At 44.3% G+C, this 15,291-nt stretch overlaps 1 protein-coding gene across 3 annotated transcripts in view; it reads left to right on the top strand.

Annotated features, from left to right (window-relative positions):
• MACIR (macrophage immunometabolism regulator) overlaps positions 1 to 14,600 on the top strand; it is a 64,760-nt gene extending 50,160 nt beyond the window's left edge. For all 3 annotated transcript variants that reach the window (XM_033929162.1, XM_033929163.1, XM_033929164.1), the window contains exon 2: positions 13,413 to 14,600. In XM_033929162.1, the coding sequence (XP_033785053.1) occupies positions 13,433 to 14,068 (636 nt within the window). In that variant the 5' untranslated portion in view covers positions 13,413 to 13,432 and the 3' untranslated portion in view covers positions 14,069 to 14,600. The remainder of the gene's footprint in view (positions 1 to 13,412) is intronic.
• Positions 14,601 to 15,291: the final 691 nt, after the last annotated feature.

Genomic DNA, 15,291 nt, shown 5'->3' with positions numbered 1-15,291 from the left:
TTAGTAGGTCTGCATACATCAGGAAAGGCTCAAATTTTTTGATTCAAAAACAACACATCTTGAGATTGGATCCTAAAACTTTTCTTTCAGTCTTGGTCCGGATCTAAGCCAAACTTGATCACAAGTGTAGTAGGCCTAGCACCCAAGGATTCATCCTCCCGAGTTTGAGTTAAATTCAGGTTGTCAAAGGAAATGTCTACCTCAGGAACTATAGGTTGTCCTGAGTCTCTCTCAACACCAGTTGGAATATACTAGATCTTTGCAACAGGTGAACAAGACTGTTCGAAATTTTGAGAACTTCAGATAGGTGTTTGTTTTTTTTACAAGTTATTAATGGTACCACTAATGTTACTTTAGGAAAGTTGATTACATCTTTTTCCTCTTCAAAATACAGTGGCACCTCAGAATCTGAACTTAATCCATTCCAGAACCCCGTTCGAGTTCCAAGACAGTTTTTTCCCATTGAAAATAATAGAAACTGGATTAATCCATTCCTTGGTCCCACAAACTCAGCAAGATTGGGCCCCCCAACCGGCATAGACAGCAAGATTGGGCCCCTCAACCGGGATAGACAGCAAGAACGGCAACTGCAAATGTTGCTCAGCCCAAAGCTTCCCTCTTGACGCGAACTGCCCAGGCAGAAACAGGAACCTTCGTCAGAGGGGAAGCTTTGGGCTGAGCAACGCTTGCAGTTCCCATACGTTTGGATTCCAAAGCAGCATTCGGATTCCAGGGCAAAATTTAATAAAAAAAATAGTTCAGATTCCAAGTTGTTCAAGTTCTGGGACGTTCGGATTCCGAGGTACCACTGTATTTTCAAATGAGACTTATACTATGCAGTAAAGATATCCTTCATTATTGAATAGGGTCTTTCAGAGACAGAATATCTTCAGTGTGGATATCAACTTGTTTTTCCACATTATAAATGTTTTGTTCAGGCTGTAGTTTTAATTTTACTGTTTTTTCCTCGCATTATATATATTTCTTACTATGGGTTTTTTTTTTTTTTTTAAAGAAAGTTAATGGATTGGTAGCAGAAATTCCAATTTCCTTCATTTAGACACTGAATCGATGGAGCCATAGGAGCATCTGTTTAGTATTTTTTTTAATAACCTGTCAGGAAAATTGATCTGGAAGGTTTGTCCCTAGGGAGTGAGAAGTAAGCCAGTCTCCAGAGGCAACCTAATACTTAACTTCTTAATAAGAGCTTTAAAATGGAACATTTTTGGTGATAGACTGGGGTTATTGGTTCCCTATAGAAGATTGAACAGTCATTAAAAGATGAGATTGCCTGCGTACTGCTGACCTGGGCCAGGTTCTGTGCATTGACTATGAGATGAAGTGTTATTTTTCTTTCTGTAAAACTGGAAAGACTTTTTCATGCTGTATATAATACTTTTTACATTACAATGTATGATGGTTTAGGGTATTTTTTTTAAGACAGTAGAAATGGTCAGAAGCTTGCAAAAGGGAAAATTTAAGGTGGAGATATCAAAGGAATTTGGCTCAGAAAAGGAATCGGGGTGTGTGTGTTAGGTTTATGGAAAGTTGGGCTTGGAAGTAGCTCAGAATATAGCGAGTTGGTTCTTGCACAAGATGAACTATGGAAAAGGTGAAGCAAGATGGGACATGAGAAATAATACAGTTTTCATTTTAGACAGCCTATATTGATGTTCTCAAATTGGTCCTGGATTACCCCCTTGCCAGTCAGGTTTTCAGGATAGCCACAATGAATATGCCTTTTTGTCCTGTTTCAAGTTGATTATAGTTTGATATACCGCTTTAAATACCAAAGCAGTTTACATCATACAAAATTTTAAAAAAAACAACAAATAAAAAGAATAATTAGAAAACAGGGGGAAGGACATATAGACACAAAAATTCAGGCAAGACATGGAGCAGGAGGGAATAGGGAAGGGTTACAATTCATAAAATAAAATGAGGAGGTAATGGACAGAACAATATGGAAAAGGAAAATACTCGAACATAAAAACTCACTTGTATACCGTTAAGTTCTATGCGGTTCACAAATGAATAAGCAACAAGGGGTTAATAATTAAAAAAAAGCGTCTTAAGTCCCCTTTTGGCCTAAGTCCTTAAACGTTCAAAGCAGAAGCAGGGAAAATGTCCATAATCAAAACAAACGTCCAAAAGGAACTTTGTTTTGATAATGGCCTTCCTCTGCCTAAACGCCCAGATCACCACTACGTCTACAAGTACACCTCCACGACATCTACACTTTTTGTCCATAATGAACCAACAAAACGCCTAAGCCCCAAACGTCCAACACAAGGGCTTTTAGGCCAAGGAGGAGCCAGTCCTTCGCCTAAAAGCTGGATTCTGTAACCGGTGTCTGTCAAAAACAACACCGGTTACAGAATCCCCCCCTCCCCACAACGATCCAGGCAGAAGGGTGCCCAAGCTCTCCTGCCCTGTCGAACCGCGACCCCCCCCCCCTGGCAATATCGGGGCAAGAGGGAGCCCAAGCCCTCTTGCCCCACCAATTAACATCGGGCCAGGATAGAGTCCAAGCTCTCCTGGCCCCAGCGACCACCCCCCTGGGTCTGGATTGGGCCAGGAGGGAGCCCAAGCCCTCCTGTTCCCAGCGACCACCCCCCTGCGACTGGATTGGGCAAGTAGGGAGTCCAAGCCCTCCTAGCCCCGCTACCCCCCACCCCCCCCTATATTATGGGCAGGAGGGATCCCAGGCCCTCCTGCCCTCGACGCAACCCCCCTCCCCCCAACGAATGCCCCCCCCCCGAACCCCCCACCCCCCTTCCCCGTACCTCTTAAAGTTGGCCGGACGGACGGGTGCCAAACCCGCCCGTCCGGCAAGCAGCCGACGCCAGAATGGGCCCGGATTGGCCCAGCCGTCCCAAAGTCCCGCCCACAGGTAAGGCCTAAGGCGCCTGGGCCAATCAGAATAGGCCTGGGAGCCTTAGGCCCCCTCCTGTGGGCGGGGCCTTAGGCACATGGCGGTTGGTCCCAAGCTCCCTCCTGGCTCAATCCAGTTGTGGGGGGTGGTCGCTGGGGCCAGGAGAGCTTGGGCTCTCTCCTGGCCCGATGATAATCGGCGGGGCAAGAGGGCCTGGGTTACCTCTTGCCCCGATGTTGTGTGTGTGTGTGTGTGGGAGGGTGATGGATCGTGGCAGGAGAGATGCCTCATCTCCCCTACCGCGATGTCATCACTCCTCTACCAGAACTGCCGCGACCCGTGGCAGGAGAGAGAGGGCATCTCTCCTGCCGTGAGTCGCGGCAGTTTGGGTAGAGGAGTGATGGCATCATGGTAGGGGAGATGAGGCATCTCTCCTGCCGTGATGCTTGCGGTGGAGGGGTAGGCAGGTTGCGTTTTCAGCACTTAGACGTGTTTTGACTTGGTCTAAGTCAAAAACGTATAAGTGCCGACTAGGCAACCTGCCTAAGATTTTGGTTATACCTGTTGTACGCCTAGGTGTAGGTCGGCCCCCTCCCGTCCACCGCCCGCCCTTTCCCCTCCTCTTAACACGCCTCTTTTCTCTCTGTGTGTCTAGAGGCAGGGGAAAGGCCTAAGTTGGTTTTAGATATGTCTAAAAACCAGCTTTGGTTATGGGTACTTGGACGATCAGGCGTTTTGATTGTCCAAGTAGCCAATTTAGGACACTTTTTAGATGTTTTTTTCTTTAGATTATGCCCCTCCAAGTGTCTAACTTCCAAAAGATTCTATTTTTATACATATCCAGGACAGGGTGGGGGGGATATCTTTCTGGTTTATTTCTTGATTAAATTGTTAGATGGGAGGGGAGGAATATTTTTCTTCTGCATTGTTATTGATGGAATTTAAGTGTTTACATTGATTTATTAATGTCTGTATAATTATTGGCACTTTGTATTAGTTTTGAAAATTCTTGTGTAAACTTTTTCTGTTCATTTTGGAAATTCAATAAACTTCTCATGAACTGAAAAAAAAAAATACAAATGAATAAGCAACAAGGCCCTGATTCTCCAAAAGTGCGTCCCGATTTTAGGCAGCTGTAGACGTCCTACAGCTGTCTAATCAGCCAATCGGGATGCACGTTCTTTTTAAAAAAATGCTCCCCAGGCAGGCCTGAAGGCGCCTCCGGGAGCCTAGGGAGACCCGCAAGATGCCTAAGCTCGCCTACAGGCCTTAGGTGAACTTAGGCGGCCCTACGCGTCTCCCTAGTAGAGGAAGAGACACTTAAAATGTAGGCCAGCAAACTCGTAATCGCCGACAGGAGGATGCCCAACTCCTCCTGTCGGAACCCTGGAACCCCCTCCCCCCCCAAACTCGTAATCGCCGACACGAGGATGCCCAACTCCTCCTGCCGGAAAGCCCAACGACCCCCCGCCCCAACTAATCTCCCTCCCCCAACTAACCTTTCAATGTTGGTCAGCTGGACGGGTCTTGCTGCCGTCCAGCCGACGGGTCTGCCTCGTGGAAATGAGACGGCACGCCCCTTCTGGGCCCATCCCCGCTAAATCTAAGGCCTGATTGGCCCAGGCTGTAGAAGCCTGGACCAATCAGGCCTTAGGCATAGCGGGTCCGCCCATCCCCACTAATCCTAAGGCCTGATTGGCCAAGGTGCCTAGCCTGGGCCAATCAGGCCTTAGATTTAGCGGGGATGGGCCAGGAAGGGGCGTGCCATCTCATTTCCACGAGGCAGACCCATCGGCTGGACTGCAGCAAGACCCGTCCAGCTGACCAACATTGAAAGGTTAGTTGGGGGAGGGAGATTAGTTGGGGCGGGGGGTCGTTGGGCTTTCCGGCAGGAGGAGTTGGGCATCCTCCTGTCGGCGATTACGAGTTTGGGGGGGAGGGGGTTCCGGGGTTCCGACAGGAGGAGTTGGGAATCCTCCTGTCGGCGATTACGAGTTTGGGGGGGGGGGGTCCGGGGTTCCGACAGGAGGAGTTGGGCATCCTCTTGTCGGCGATTACGAGTTTGGGGGGAGGGGGGTCCGGGGTTCCGACAGGAGGAGTTGGGCATCCTCCTGTCGGCGATTACGAGTTTGGGGGGGAGGGAGCTCGGGGTTCCGACAGGAGGAGTTAGGCATTCTCCTGTCGGTAATGGGACAGGCGGCCGCAACAACCGCGGCCGCTATACATATTGCAGCAGGGAGATCCCTTGCTGCCGTAAGTATAGCGGCCACGTCTAATTTAACCCGATTCTCTAAAGACGCCGGTTACAGAATCGGCGTTTAGTATAGGCCGATTCTGAATAGGACGCCTCTCCCGGGCGGCCTGCCTGGGGAGCTTTTTTTTTTTTTTTAAAACGTGCATCCCGATTGGCTGATTAGACAGCTGTAGGACGTCTACAGCTGCCTAAAATCGGGACGCACTTTTGGAGAATCAGGGCCCAAGTGTCTAACTTCCAAAAAATTCTATAAAGAGATGAACCCTTTTATCTAAATCTCAAATGTATCCTTAAAGAGAGAGGTTTTTAAGGTTAGATTTGAAATGATTAGAATTAGTCTCCCGTCTTAAGAGTTATTGGGAGGGCATTTCATAATGTGGATGCAACTACAGAATAAATGGTTTTACGTGTTGAGTCATAAAATAACTGTTGAACGAATGGAACTGGGTCATTCCATGTCAGGTGGACCAGGAGCCCACGCTTGACCCCCTTGAAATCCAACCAAATTTTACAGGGGTGTTGTCTGGGGTCTCAAAGATGTTGCTCAGATGATCTTAGTGACTGTAAATTTTCCTGCGGGTTCAAAAGTCTGTCAATAAATGGGGGAGTCATTGGCCTGAACATTAAAAGCAAGAAAAAGAATTTTGAAAGTATGGGAGATGTGCAACCAATGGGCCTTTTTTGTCATAATTAAATTGTAAGCGCTTTCAAGCAGGGACTGTCTCTTGTGTGATTAATGTACAGCGCTGCATGCATTTGGAAGAGCTATAGTAGTAATAAGTAATAGTAGTAGTAGTAGATTGATTTGCATACATTGCCTCCATTGTATGCAAATCTCATACTCATTGTGGATGTCTTGAAATCCTGACTGGCAAGGGGGGTAATCCAGGACCAATTTGGGAAAAACTGGCCTATATAATACTAACTGCTTAAGCAGGCAACTCGTCTTCCATATCTTGTGGAAGACTCTAGGGGGCTGTCAGTTCTGTCTAGAGAATGACATGGGAACAAAGTTTGTCTCCGTCCCTGCAGGCCCTGTCCCCACCTTGTCCATGTCTCCTTCCCCATGGGTTCTGTTCTCATTTGCACAAGCCTTGAACACTTATGATTTTATATTAAATCTTTTTATTAAAGTATAAAAGGGACAATATTGGGTACAACTGTTTTTAAATCACAAATAGCCTTCTATTTTGATCTGGTTTTGGTACATCGTCCCAAAGAATTAGTTACCTATTCAGGTCAGTCACAGCAGGAATTTTCATGCAGCTGAAGACGCAGGGTGGTGTGTGTCGCTGCCAGGAAGGGGTGTTGTGATGCAGCGGAGAGAATGGGCATCTCTCCCATTGCATCACAACACAGGGGTTTCTAGCAGTCTGTGACACTGACCGGCACCCGTTGACCAGTCGCTTTTTTTATAGTCTCAAAAGCTGACACCGCTTTTTGAAAATGGCTTAGCATTTTTTAAGAATCCACCGGAGGGCTCATTTCAATGTTGAAGAGCTCATTTGCATGTCAGTGTCGGAGACTGCTAGAATTCTCGCTAAAGCTGGAGATAAACCCTTATGATAATCCATCGCTAAACTGTGTACAGGCTAGTGACGGCGTTAAAGTTTTGAGAATCTGGGCCTGAGAGAGATACTAGAGGATGGAGATAGTGGCTGGAAATTAGGTATTGCTATTTGATACTTACTGTGAAGAAGTACAGTAAAACAATTTGTATTTAACATTTGGTAAAATGGTCTTTTTGCTGGTTTGTTTGAACTGTTCTCATCCTCTCTGCTATTTCGTAAGAGCTCCTGGTGTCCCTCAGGGCATTGCTTATAATGAAGTAAATCTGATGATGTCATAGTGCTCAAGTAGTTTTAAGTGTTGCCAGCCAGACTGTGTGTCAGAGTGTTATAATCCATTCTCGTCTCTGCACCGATCCTGATTGATTCTGTAGTACAAAAGGCACCAGGCTGCGTTGAGGAGAGAAAAAAAATCATCTGTAAGCTCTTAGCTTATGATGACATAATCTTTTGGCAACACTAACAGCTTGGGTGATATCACAGTATTTCTGGGTTTTTTTGTAGATTAGCTGACGGCACTAATTATCGATTTCCTTCTCTTTCATTTCAGTGTTTTCTATTTCATTTACTACTACCAAAACCACTAGTGCTGTTGGAGCACTCGCCTTGTCTTATAATTATTGATATAAAACAGTGTTTCTCAACTTCTTCAAGCCAGGTGCCCCCTAAGTCTAACAAAATATCAACTAAATACCCCTGCCCAAGCTCCGCCCCTGATTCCACCCCATAAAAATAGTACTAATTATAATGCAATTTCTTCCATTCATTTTGCATATACACACAATATAATCTTATTAATACATAATGGTAACTACAAAATTAAAGAAACACAAAGCACACTACGCACAGAAAATGTTAATCATCATTTATATTCATTTTTCTTTCAAAGAGGTCAAGGCAGATGACTTTAAAATATGCAATGTCACCTCAGTAACAACTATAGCAAAGTATAGACAGTATAGGATAGTATAGGATTGGGCAACACGTTGACAAAATGGATTGGGAACTGGCTTGAGGGTAGGCTTCAGAGGGTAGTGGAGAATGGCACCCCCTCCGAAACGACGGAGGTGATCAGTGGAGTGCCACAGGGCTCCGTCCTGGACCCGATCCTGTTCAACATCTACATAAGAGACTTGGCAGAAGGGCTCCAAGGTAAAATAGCATTATTCGCCGATGACGCCAAATTAAGCAATGTAGTGGCCAAGAGTACAACAGACAAAAATTCAATGCCCGATAACATGATGCACGACCTACTACTACTGGAGCGCTGGTCTAGGTCCTGGCAACTCAGCTTCAATGCCAAAAAATGCAAAGTCATGCACCTGGGCAGCCAAAATCCATGCAAGACTTGCACCCTAAATGGCGAGATCCTAATAAGAACTGAAGCAGAACGTGACCTAGGGGTGATCATCAGCGAGGACATGAAGGCTGCCAATCAAGTGGAGCAAGCTTCCTCCAAAGCAAGGCAAATCATAGGTTGCATACTGAGCAAGGGTCATTGACGCCATTTGTGAAAGCTTCAGGTTTGAGAATAATTATACATGCAAAATGACACCAGCGTAAGGTTTTAAAAATTATAACCAAGATTTATTGAATTATTGTTTCTATTTTTCCATTATTAGATCAAAAGCATCAGCATAATTAATGCTTACGGTTGCGCTAATGGGAGATCGTCAGAGGTGCCAAATACTGGCCTTCTCACAACGGTCTCGTTTTACTAGTTCCAAATTTCCTATTATATGCTGTTGGCTTTTCGTGACATCATCATCATAATCAACCAATAACAATCCTATGGGTGGTCTTAAAGTTGGACAAAGAAACATTCCTCCACATTTAAAAGTTAGACAAAGTTTCAGAAAATTACTTTTGATTTCTGAATTAACATTAACATATTCAAAAAAATTCTACAATTATTAACAGGGTGCTGAGAAATTCTCAACCTCTCCCTAAATTGACAGTGACTTTAGTCTGGAAGAGGAAAGCTGACAGCTTCATGTTACACACAGTTATAAGCATGGGCTTCCAATGCCCCCCCCCTCCTATGCTGGAGACTGACTCTAATTATTTCCAGATGTTGTGATCAGGATTTTTCCTTAGTGTTTCTTCATGTTTAAAATATATAAAATATGTTTTTTCAAAGCAACACAGTCATACACTTCATTTATACTTTGCTTCATTCACTCTTTGCTTGGCCAAGCTTTTCCATTCAATAAATCATAATTTTCATTCAAAACTACATCCAATTCAGTTTGAGACACGTTATCCTTCTTTACCAGTCTAAAGCAAGCCCATGTGGTATTAATTAACACCACGAGGCTGGGAGCGGGAAAAACTCAGAGAGGACAAAGAAGACAGAAACTAGTCACTGGTAAACACAAAGAACCCAAAATGGATTCCATGTAATCCTGATTTCCACCATGATTTGGCTCAACAGCAAAGTACATACACAGATATTATTATGCTTTCCCTTATATTAATCCTTAGTGTGTTTTTCTCTGGCCTTAGCTACATTATATTTAAATTTTTATTCACCTGTTTTTCCGTACGCTTCTATTTGGGCGTGGTCCTTAACTGACACAGATGTTTGTCTAACTAGAATTACCCAGAATCATACGAAAAACTGGCCTTTTGTAGAAAAAAACTCCACAATAAATACTGCACTTATCATTTCCTAACATCCATTCCCATTTCCGTCCCATAACCAGCACCCCCTGCTGGCCACGAGCCACTACTCAATATGCAGGAGTTTCGTCAGCCGTAAGCCTGAAGTCATTATGCCATTGTATAGATCCATGGTGAGACCACACCTGGAGTACTGTGTGCAATTCTGGAGGCTGCATTACCGAAAGGATGTGCTGAGACTAGAGTCGGTCCAGAGAATGGCCACCCGGATGATCGTGGGTCTCAAGGATCTCCCGTACGAGGAAAGGCTGGATAAATTACAGCTCTACTCACTCGAGGAACGCAGAGAGAGGGGAGACATGATCGAGACGTTCAAGTATCTTACGGGCCGCATCGAAGTGGAAGAAGATATCTTCCTTCTCAAGGGTCCCACGGCAACCAGGGGGCGCCCGTGGAAAATCAGGGGAGGGAAACTGCACAGTGACACCAGGAAATTCTTTTTCACTGAAAGAGTGGTTGACCGCTGGAATAGTCTTCCACTTCAGGTCACTGAGGCCAGCTGCGTGCCTGATTTTAAGGCCAAATGGGATAAACACGTGGGATCTATTCACTGAGTTAGGTGGGGGAGGGTCATTGCGGTGGGCAGACTAGATGGGCCGTGGCCCTTATCTGCCGTCTATTTCTATGTTTCTATGTTTAGATATAAATTCTCAAAACTGACACACTTTGATCACTAAATTGAAAATAAAATAATTTTTCCTATCTTTGTTGTCTGGTGATTTCATGAGTCTCTGCTTGCACTTCCTTCTGACTGTGCATCCAATATTTCTTTCTTTCTACCTCCTGCATGCTTCCTCTCCTCTGGACCTCATTCCCTTCCCAAACCAACATCTCTCTCTCTCCCTCCATAAGTCTAACTTTTCTTCCTCTCTCCTCCACCCCTATTGGCAACATCTCTCTCTCTCACTGTCCATCTGTCTTGAGAGATCCAGGCATCTCTCCCACCCCCTCTACTGCCACATCCAACACTTCTCCCTCCCTTATTCATTTATAAACCTAATCTAAAAGTAATCACAAATGAGCTTTTAACTCCGTCCTAGAACACATGTAATCGCTTTTATTTATTTTTTCTCATTTGAAAACCCAAGGGAGCTCATGCCACAATTAGAAATGAAATACCAAGAAGGCAGTGCTCTAAACTGTGCGGGGCAAATTTGTTATGGAAGGAAATTAAAACATTTTAGAAGCCTCTCATAGTTTTATATGTAAACTAGTCTTATAGCCCGTTACATTAATGGGTGCTAGAATATATGTCTGTCTTTCTTTCTGTCTCTCTTCCTCCCACTGTCTCTCTTTCTTTCTATCTCTCTTCCTCCCACTGTCTGTCTTTCTTTCTGTCTCTCTCTTTCCTCAGCTGTCCACCACCACCACAACTTTCCTGCTCCCCCTGTCCATCAGTAGCCCTTCTCCCTTCCTTTTACCTCCCCTGTGTCCACCACCACCTCTTCACTGCTCCCCCTGTCCAGCAGCAGCCCTTCTCCCTTCGTTTTACCTCCCCCCTATCCAGCAGCACCTCTTCCTTGCTCCCCCTGTCCAGCAGTAGGCCTCCTTTCCTATTACATCCCCCCCTGTCCAGCTGCACCTCTACACTGCTCCCCCTGTTTTGCAGCAGCCCTTCTCACTTCATTTTACCTCCCCCCTGTCCAGCAGCACCGCTTCCCTGCTCCCCCTATCCAGCAGTAGGCCTCCCTTCCTGTTTCCTCCCCCCTGTCCAGCAGCATCTCTTTCTTCCTCTTACTGTCCAGCAGCACCCCTTACCTGCTCCCCCAGCATCCGACTTTGCTACAGCGCAACTGCCTGCATGCGCCAACAACCGCCTCAAGATGCCGCAGTCTGCACGGGCCGACAGCTGCCGCGCACGACTCAATCCTACAGCCGCCTCAAGTCACCCTGGTACTGGTCCGCTCCCGGCATTGCTGCCACCGCCGCCATCCATGCTGGACAGGAAGGGTGGGCTCCATGAGAGGCCCTCAGGGCTGAAGCCAGTCAGCGTGGCTGGTGCTCGGGAGGAGGAGTCCTGGTATCTTCTAGCGCGCATGCGCACTCTTGCCGGCCACAGACCTATAGATCAGGGATCACGGAACATGCCGGTAAGAGTGCGCATGCGCGCTTAGGGTTTTATTATTGTAGATGCTGGTGTTAACTTGTGTAGATTGCACTCAACTGTGAATACTGCTATTAGAATGTAGTGATTATTATATGTAGAATTTCCTTGGGATTTGCAGATTTAAAGAAGGTTTGGTTTGGCTGGTCCAAAAAATTACATGTGTGTTTCTCATTTCATAATAGAAATACATGTATAATGCAAAAAAAAAAAAAATATTGGCCACATTTACACTTGCTTGGAGATGCACATATTTGTTTGCTACTTACTCATTTGGACCTGGGGCTAGATGCACAGAATATGATTGTTAAGACTGTGTGAGTCATAAGAACATAAAAATTGCCATACTGGGACAGACAGGCAGTCCAAGCCCAGTATAATGTTTACAACAGTGTAGAGAGTTGCGCAGGGACAGAAATCCCACCCGTCCCCGCGAGGAATCCCTCCGTCCCCCTCCGTCCCTGCCCGTCCCTATAAACTTCAGAAATAGTTATTTCATTTAATTATGCTACTGAATTAAAGGCTATGCTAGAGCCTTTAAATAAGCAAAGAGACTTTATTAATTTGGAAATATTAATTGGGAAGAATACATACTTTGTAAACGGGTTTCTACCAGAGCCTCTAATGTAAATATAAATACTCAGCTGATGAGAACCCCCCAAGCTGTCAGCTGAGGACTTCCTTTGCAGTTGGCCGGGGTCCCTTTTGCTAAGCTTGGCAGGCAGCAGTAGCGTCCCTGAGTCACAGATGCTGGCACCTCAGTGGCTCATGGATGTTGCCAGCGACTGCTGTGCTTGGTGGAGGGGAGTTCTGGCCATCTCTAGAGGAGGTCCTCTGCTGGTGGTGCATGGGGATCCCCACTAGTCACAGCAAGGGTCAGCAAGTACTTCAATACTGTAGAAATAAAACCATAAATGCATTTCCTTTTCTTTTGAATACAATACAAAGACATCTGCTATATACATTTCCCAAAGCTAACATATTTTAGTTAATAAATTCCGTTTTTTACCTTTGTTGTCTGGAGACTTATTTTTCCATAAATTTGGTCCCAGTTTCTTTTTTCCGCTTTCCCATCTTCTGTAAATTCTTCTGTTGCTGTCCATTGGTTCCTCCTACCATGGTCCAGCATTTATTCCTTTCTCATCTTTCAGGCCTGCCCACCAGCCTCATGCCCAACATTTCTCCTTCTATCACCCCTCTCCCTCCATTCCCTTCACCATTATGTCCAACATTCCCCCCTCTTGCATCCATTTCAATCTGTCCCACTGTTCCCTTTCCACCACAATATTTCTCCCTCTCATTTGTACCTCACTCCCTCCCTATGACCAAAAATTCTCCTTTCTTCCATTCCCGTGTACACAACCATCTTTTTCCCTCCCTTCCTCTCTCCCAAGTTCATGCCTTCTGTGTCCAAAAATGCATTCCCTCCCCCACCTCAGCATCTCTTTCCTTCCCTTCCTCCATCCTCTTTCCCAAGTTCATGCCTTATGTCCAAAAACGCACTCCCTCTCCCCTTTTGTGTTCCGCGTTTGCCTCCCAGCCCTCATCTGCAAGCAAATTACCAGCAACTTTCTCAGACAAATGGAGCTCGAGCCGCAAGGCTCGTCTTCTATTTCCTACCTGCCCTGCCGCAGCACACATAGCCGACCGGAAGTCTTCCCCGATGTCGGCGCAGTTCTTCTAGTGTAAACCAACCACTATACTTTCCTTGATGTGAACTAGGCTGTTTTCTAAATGAGAAAGAAAAAAAAAAGCGCTAGACTGGAATATGTATTTGGTACTTTTCTTACACCAATTAAGCATATGCTTTGAATTTTATTATTAAAAGTAATCTAGGTTAGCATGTGTTTATTTGAAGCCCATAGTTGAAATCTGAGGCATCCTAGAATGCTATCCTTATCTAATCTTTATCTGTCTCCTTTCTATTAGGTACACGTGCCACATTCAGAATGGAAGTGGATGTCGGTGGAGATTTGCGGACAACCAAGTCTTCCCTCCCCTTGACTGCTACAGGGGAGGGGAATTCTCCAATCAAAGCAGAGGCAGAGAAGCCTCGCTGCTCTAGCACCCCATGTTCCCCCATGCGGAGGACTGTATCAGGTTATCAGATTCTTCACATGGATTCTAACTACCTGGTTGGCTTTACAACTGGTGAGGAGCTGTTGAAATTAGCCCAGAAGTGCACAGGAGCTGAGGCAATGGTAGGAGAAGCTTTACCAAATTTACCCACCTTGCGTTCAAAACAGCTGGATTCAGGACTTGCTCGTTCTTCGCGGTTATACAAAACCAGGAGTAGATATTACCAGCCATATGATATCCCAGCAGTTAATGGAAGAAGGCGAAGGCGGATGCCAAGCTCAGGTGAAAAGTGCACCAAGGCTGTACCATATGAACCCTACAAGACCGTCCATGGCCCTTTGCCCCTTTGTCTTGTCAAAGGTAAGAGGGTTCATTCTAAATCCTTGGACTACCTCAATTTAGACAAAATGAACACGAAAGAACCAGCTGATACAGAAGTTCTGCAGTATCAGCTTCAACATCTCACTCTTAGAGGAGATCGTGTATTTGCTAGAAACAGTACATGAAGCAGTTTTGGGGTATTTTTACCTGCTCTTCATTGATAGCCATGTGACTGAATGAAAACCATTCCATTTTTGAGCTGTATACATGGCAAGTGGTTATTACAGCTAAGGCAAATGAATAAATTAAATTTAAATAATACAGAATCATGAGGATTGACAAGAAAATCTAAACCATGAGACATTTTGAAAAGATTGAAATTTCACTTTTTTGGACTTGAAATTATGGTCTAAAGTTCATGAATTCATATTTACAATGTTGCAACTCTTAGATTAATATTGCTCGATTATTGGGAGCTGAAATGAGGAAAGTTTTTTGGGGCAGTTTTTTAAATCATTTCTGTATTTTATTGTAAAATCTGTGTTTAGTAATGGTTTATTGCATTTTAGGAGAAAAATTATGAAGATAACTGAATTTGGCAATTTATTACATCTTAAAAAATGAAAAAAGTTTAATTTTGCTCTGGAAATTATGTTGGATTCATGGAGGAAATCTAATCATCCTAAAAATACAAAAATAGTTGGTGAAAAATTTTAATATTTTCCTGGTCTTGTTTCTTTTGTCTCTAAGATTTTGTTAGGTCTTAATGCATAATGAAAATTACCTAAGTTGAGAAGTGTTTTAGATGGGCACAAGTTTATAAAACCAGGAATATGGAAATTGTCAGTAAAACTTTCTCTAATGAACGCTATCTGAAAGGTTTGTTGTTTTTTTAAAAAGCTGTTATTTTTTTCCCAGCTTTTAAAACTGTTTTCTTTTTGAGAGTGCCTTGACAGGCACTCAAGTCATACAGAGCACGTTTATGCATTGTAAACCTTCAGATGGCCATTCAAATATCAGGTACTCTGGGTGGGACAAAATATCTCATCATATCAGTTTCACAAATTGTTATAACTGAGATTTGTAAAACCGCCATTTTCAGTAATTTGCCAAACAGGTTTAAGGTACTTTTTATGTTTGTTTATATATGTATATATATTTTTTACTAGATTGAGATTCCAGTCCTTAATTCCTTATTTACCAGTCACTGCTGACTGGGAACCTTCCTTGAGCATAAACCAGCCAGGATGCCAAGTTGATAAGCAAATTGTGAGTGATAATTTGAGGTAGACTGAGAGTCTCTTCTCTTTGTGTTGAAAGCTGCCTCAGGTTTAGGGAGAACCTGAATCTTTGAGTTTGGTATTTTCTATACAACAACTAAAAGAAAAGATATAGAATATGAATCTTC

This window comes from Geotrypetes seraphini, chromosome 1 (assembly GCF_902459505.1).
Source record: "Geotrypetes seraphini chromosome 1, aGeoSer1.1, whole genome shotgun sequence".
NCBI lineage: Eukaryota > Metazoa > Chordata > Amphibia > Gymnophiona > Dermophiidae > Geotrypetes > Geotrypetes seraphini.
This window is presented reverse-complemented; position numbering and strand designations above follow the sequence as displayed.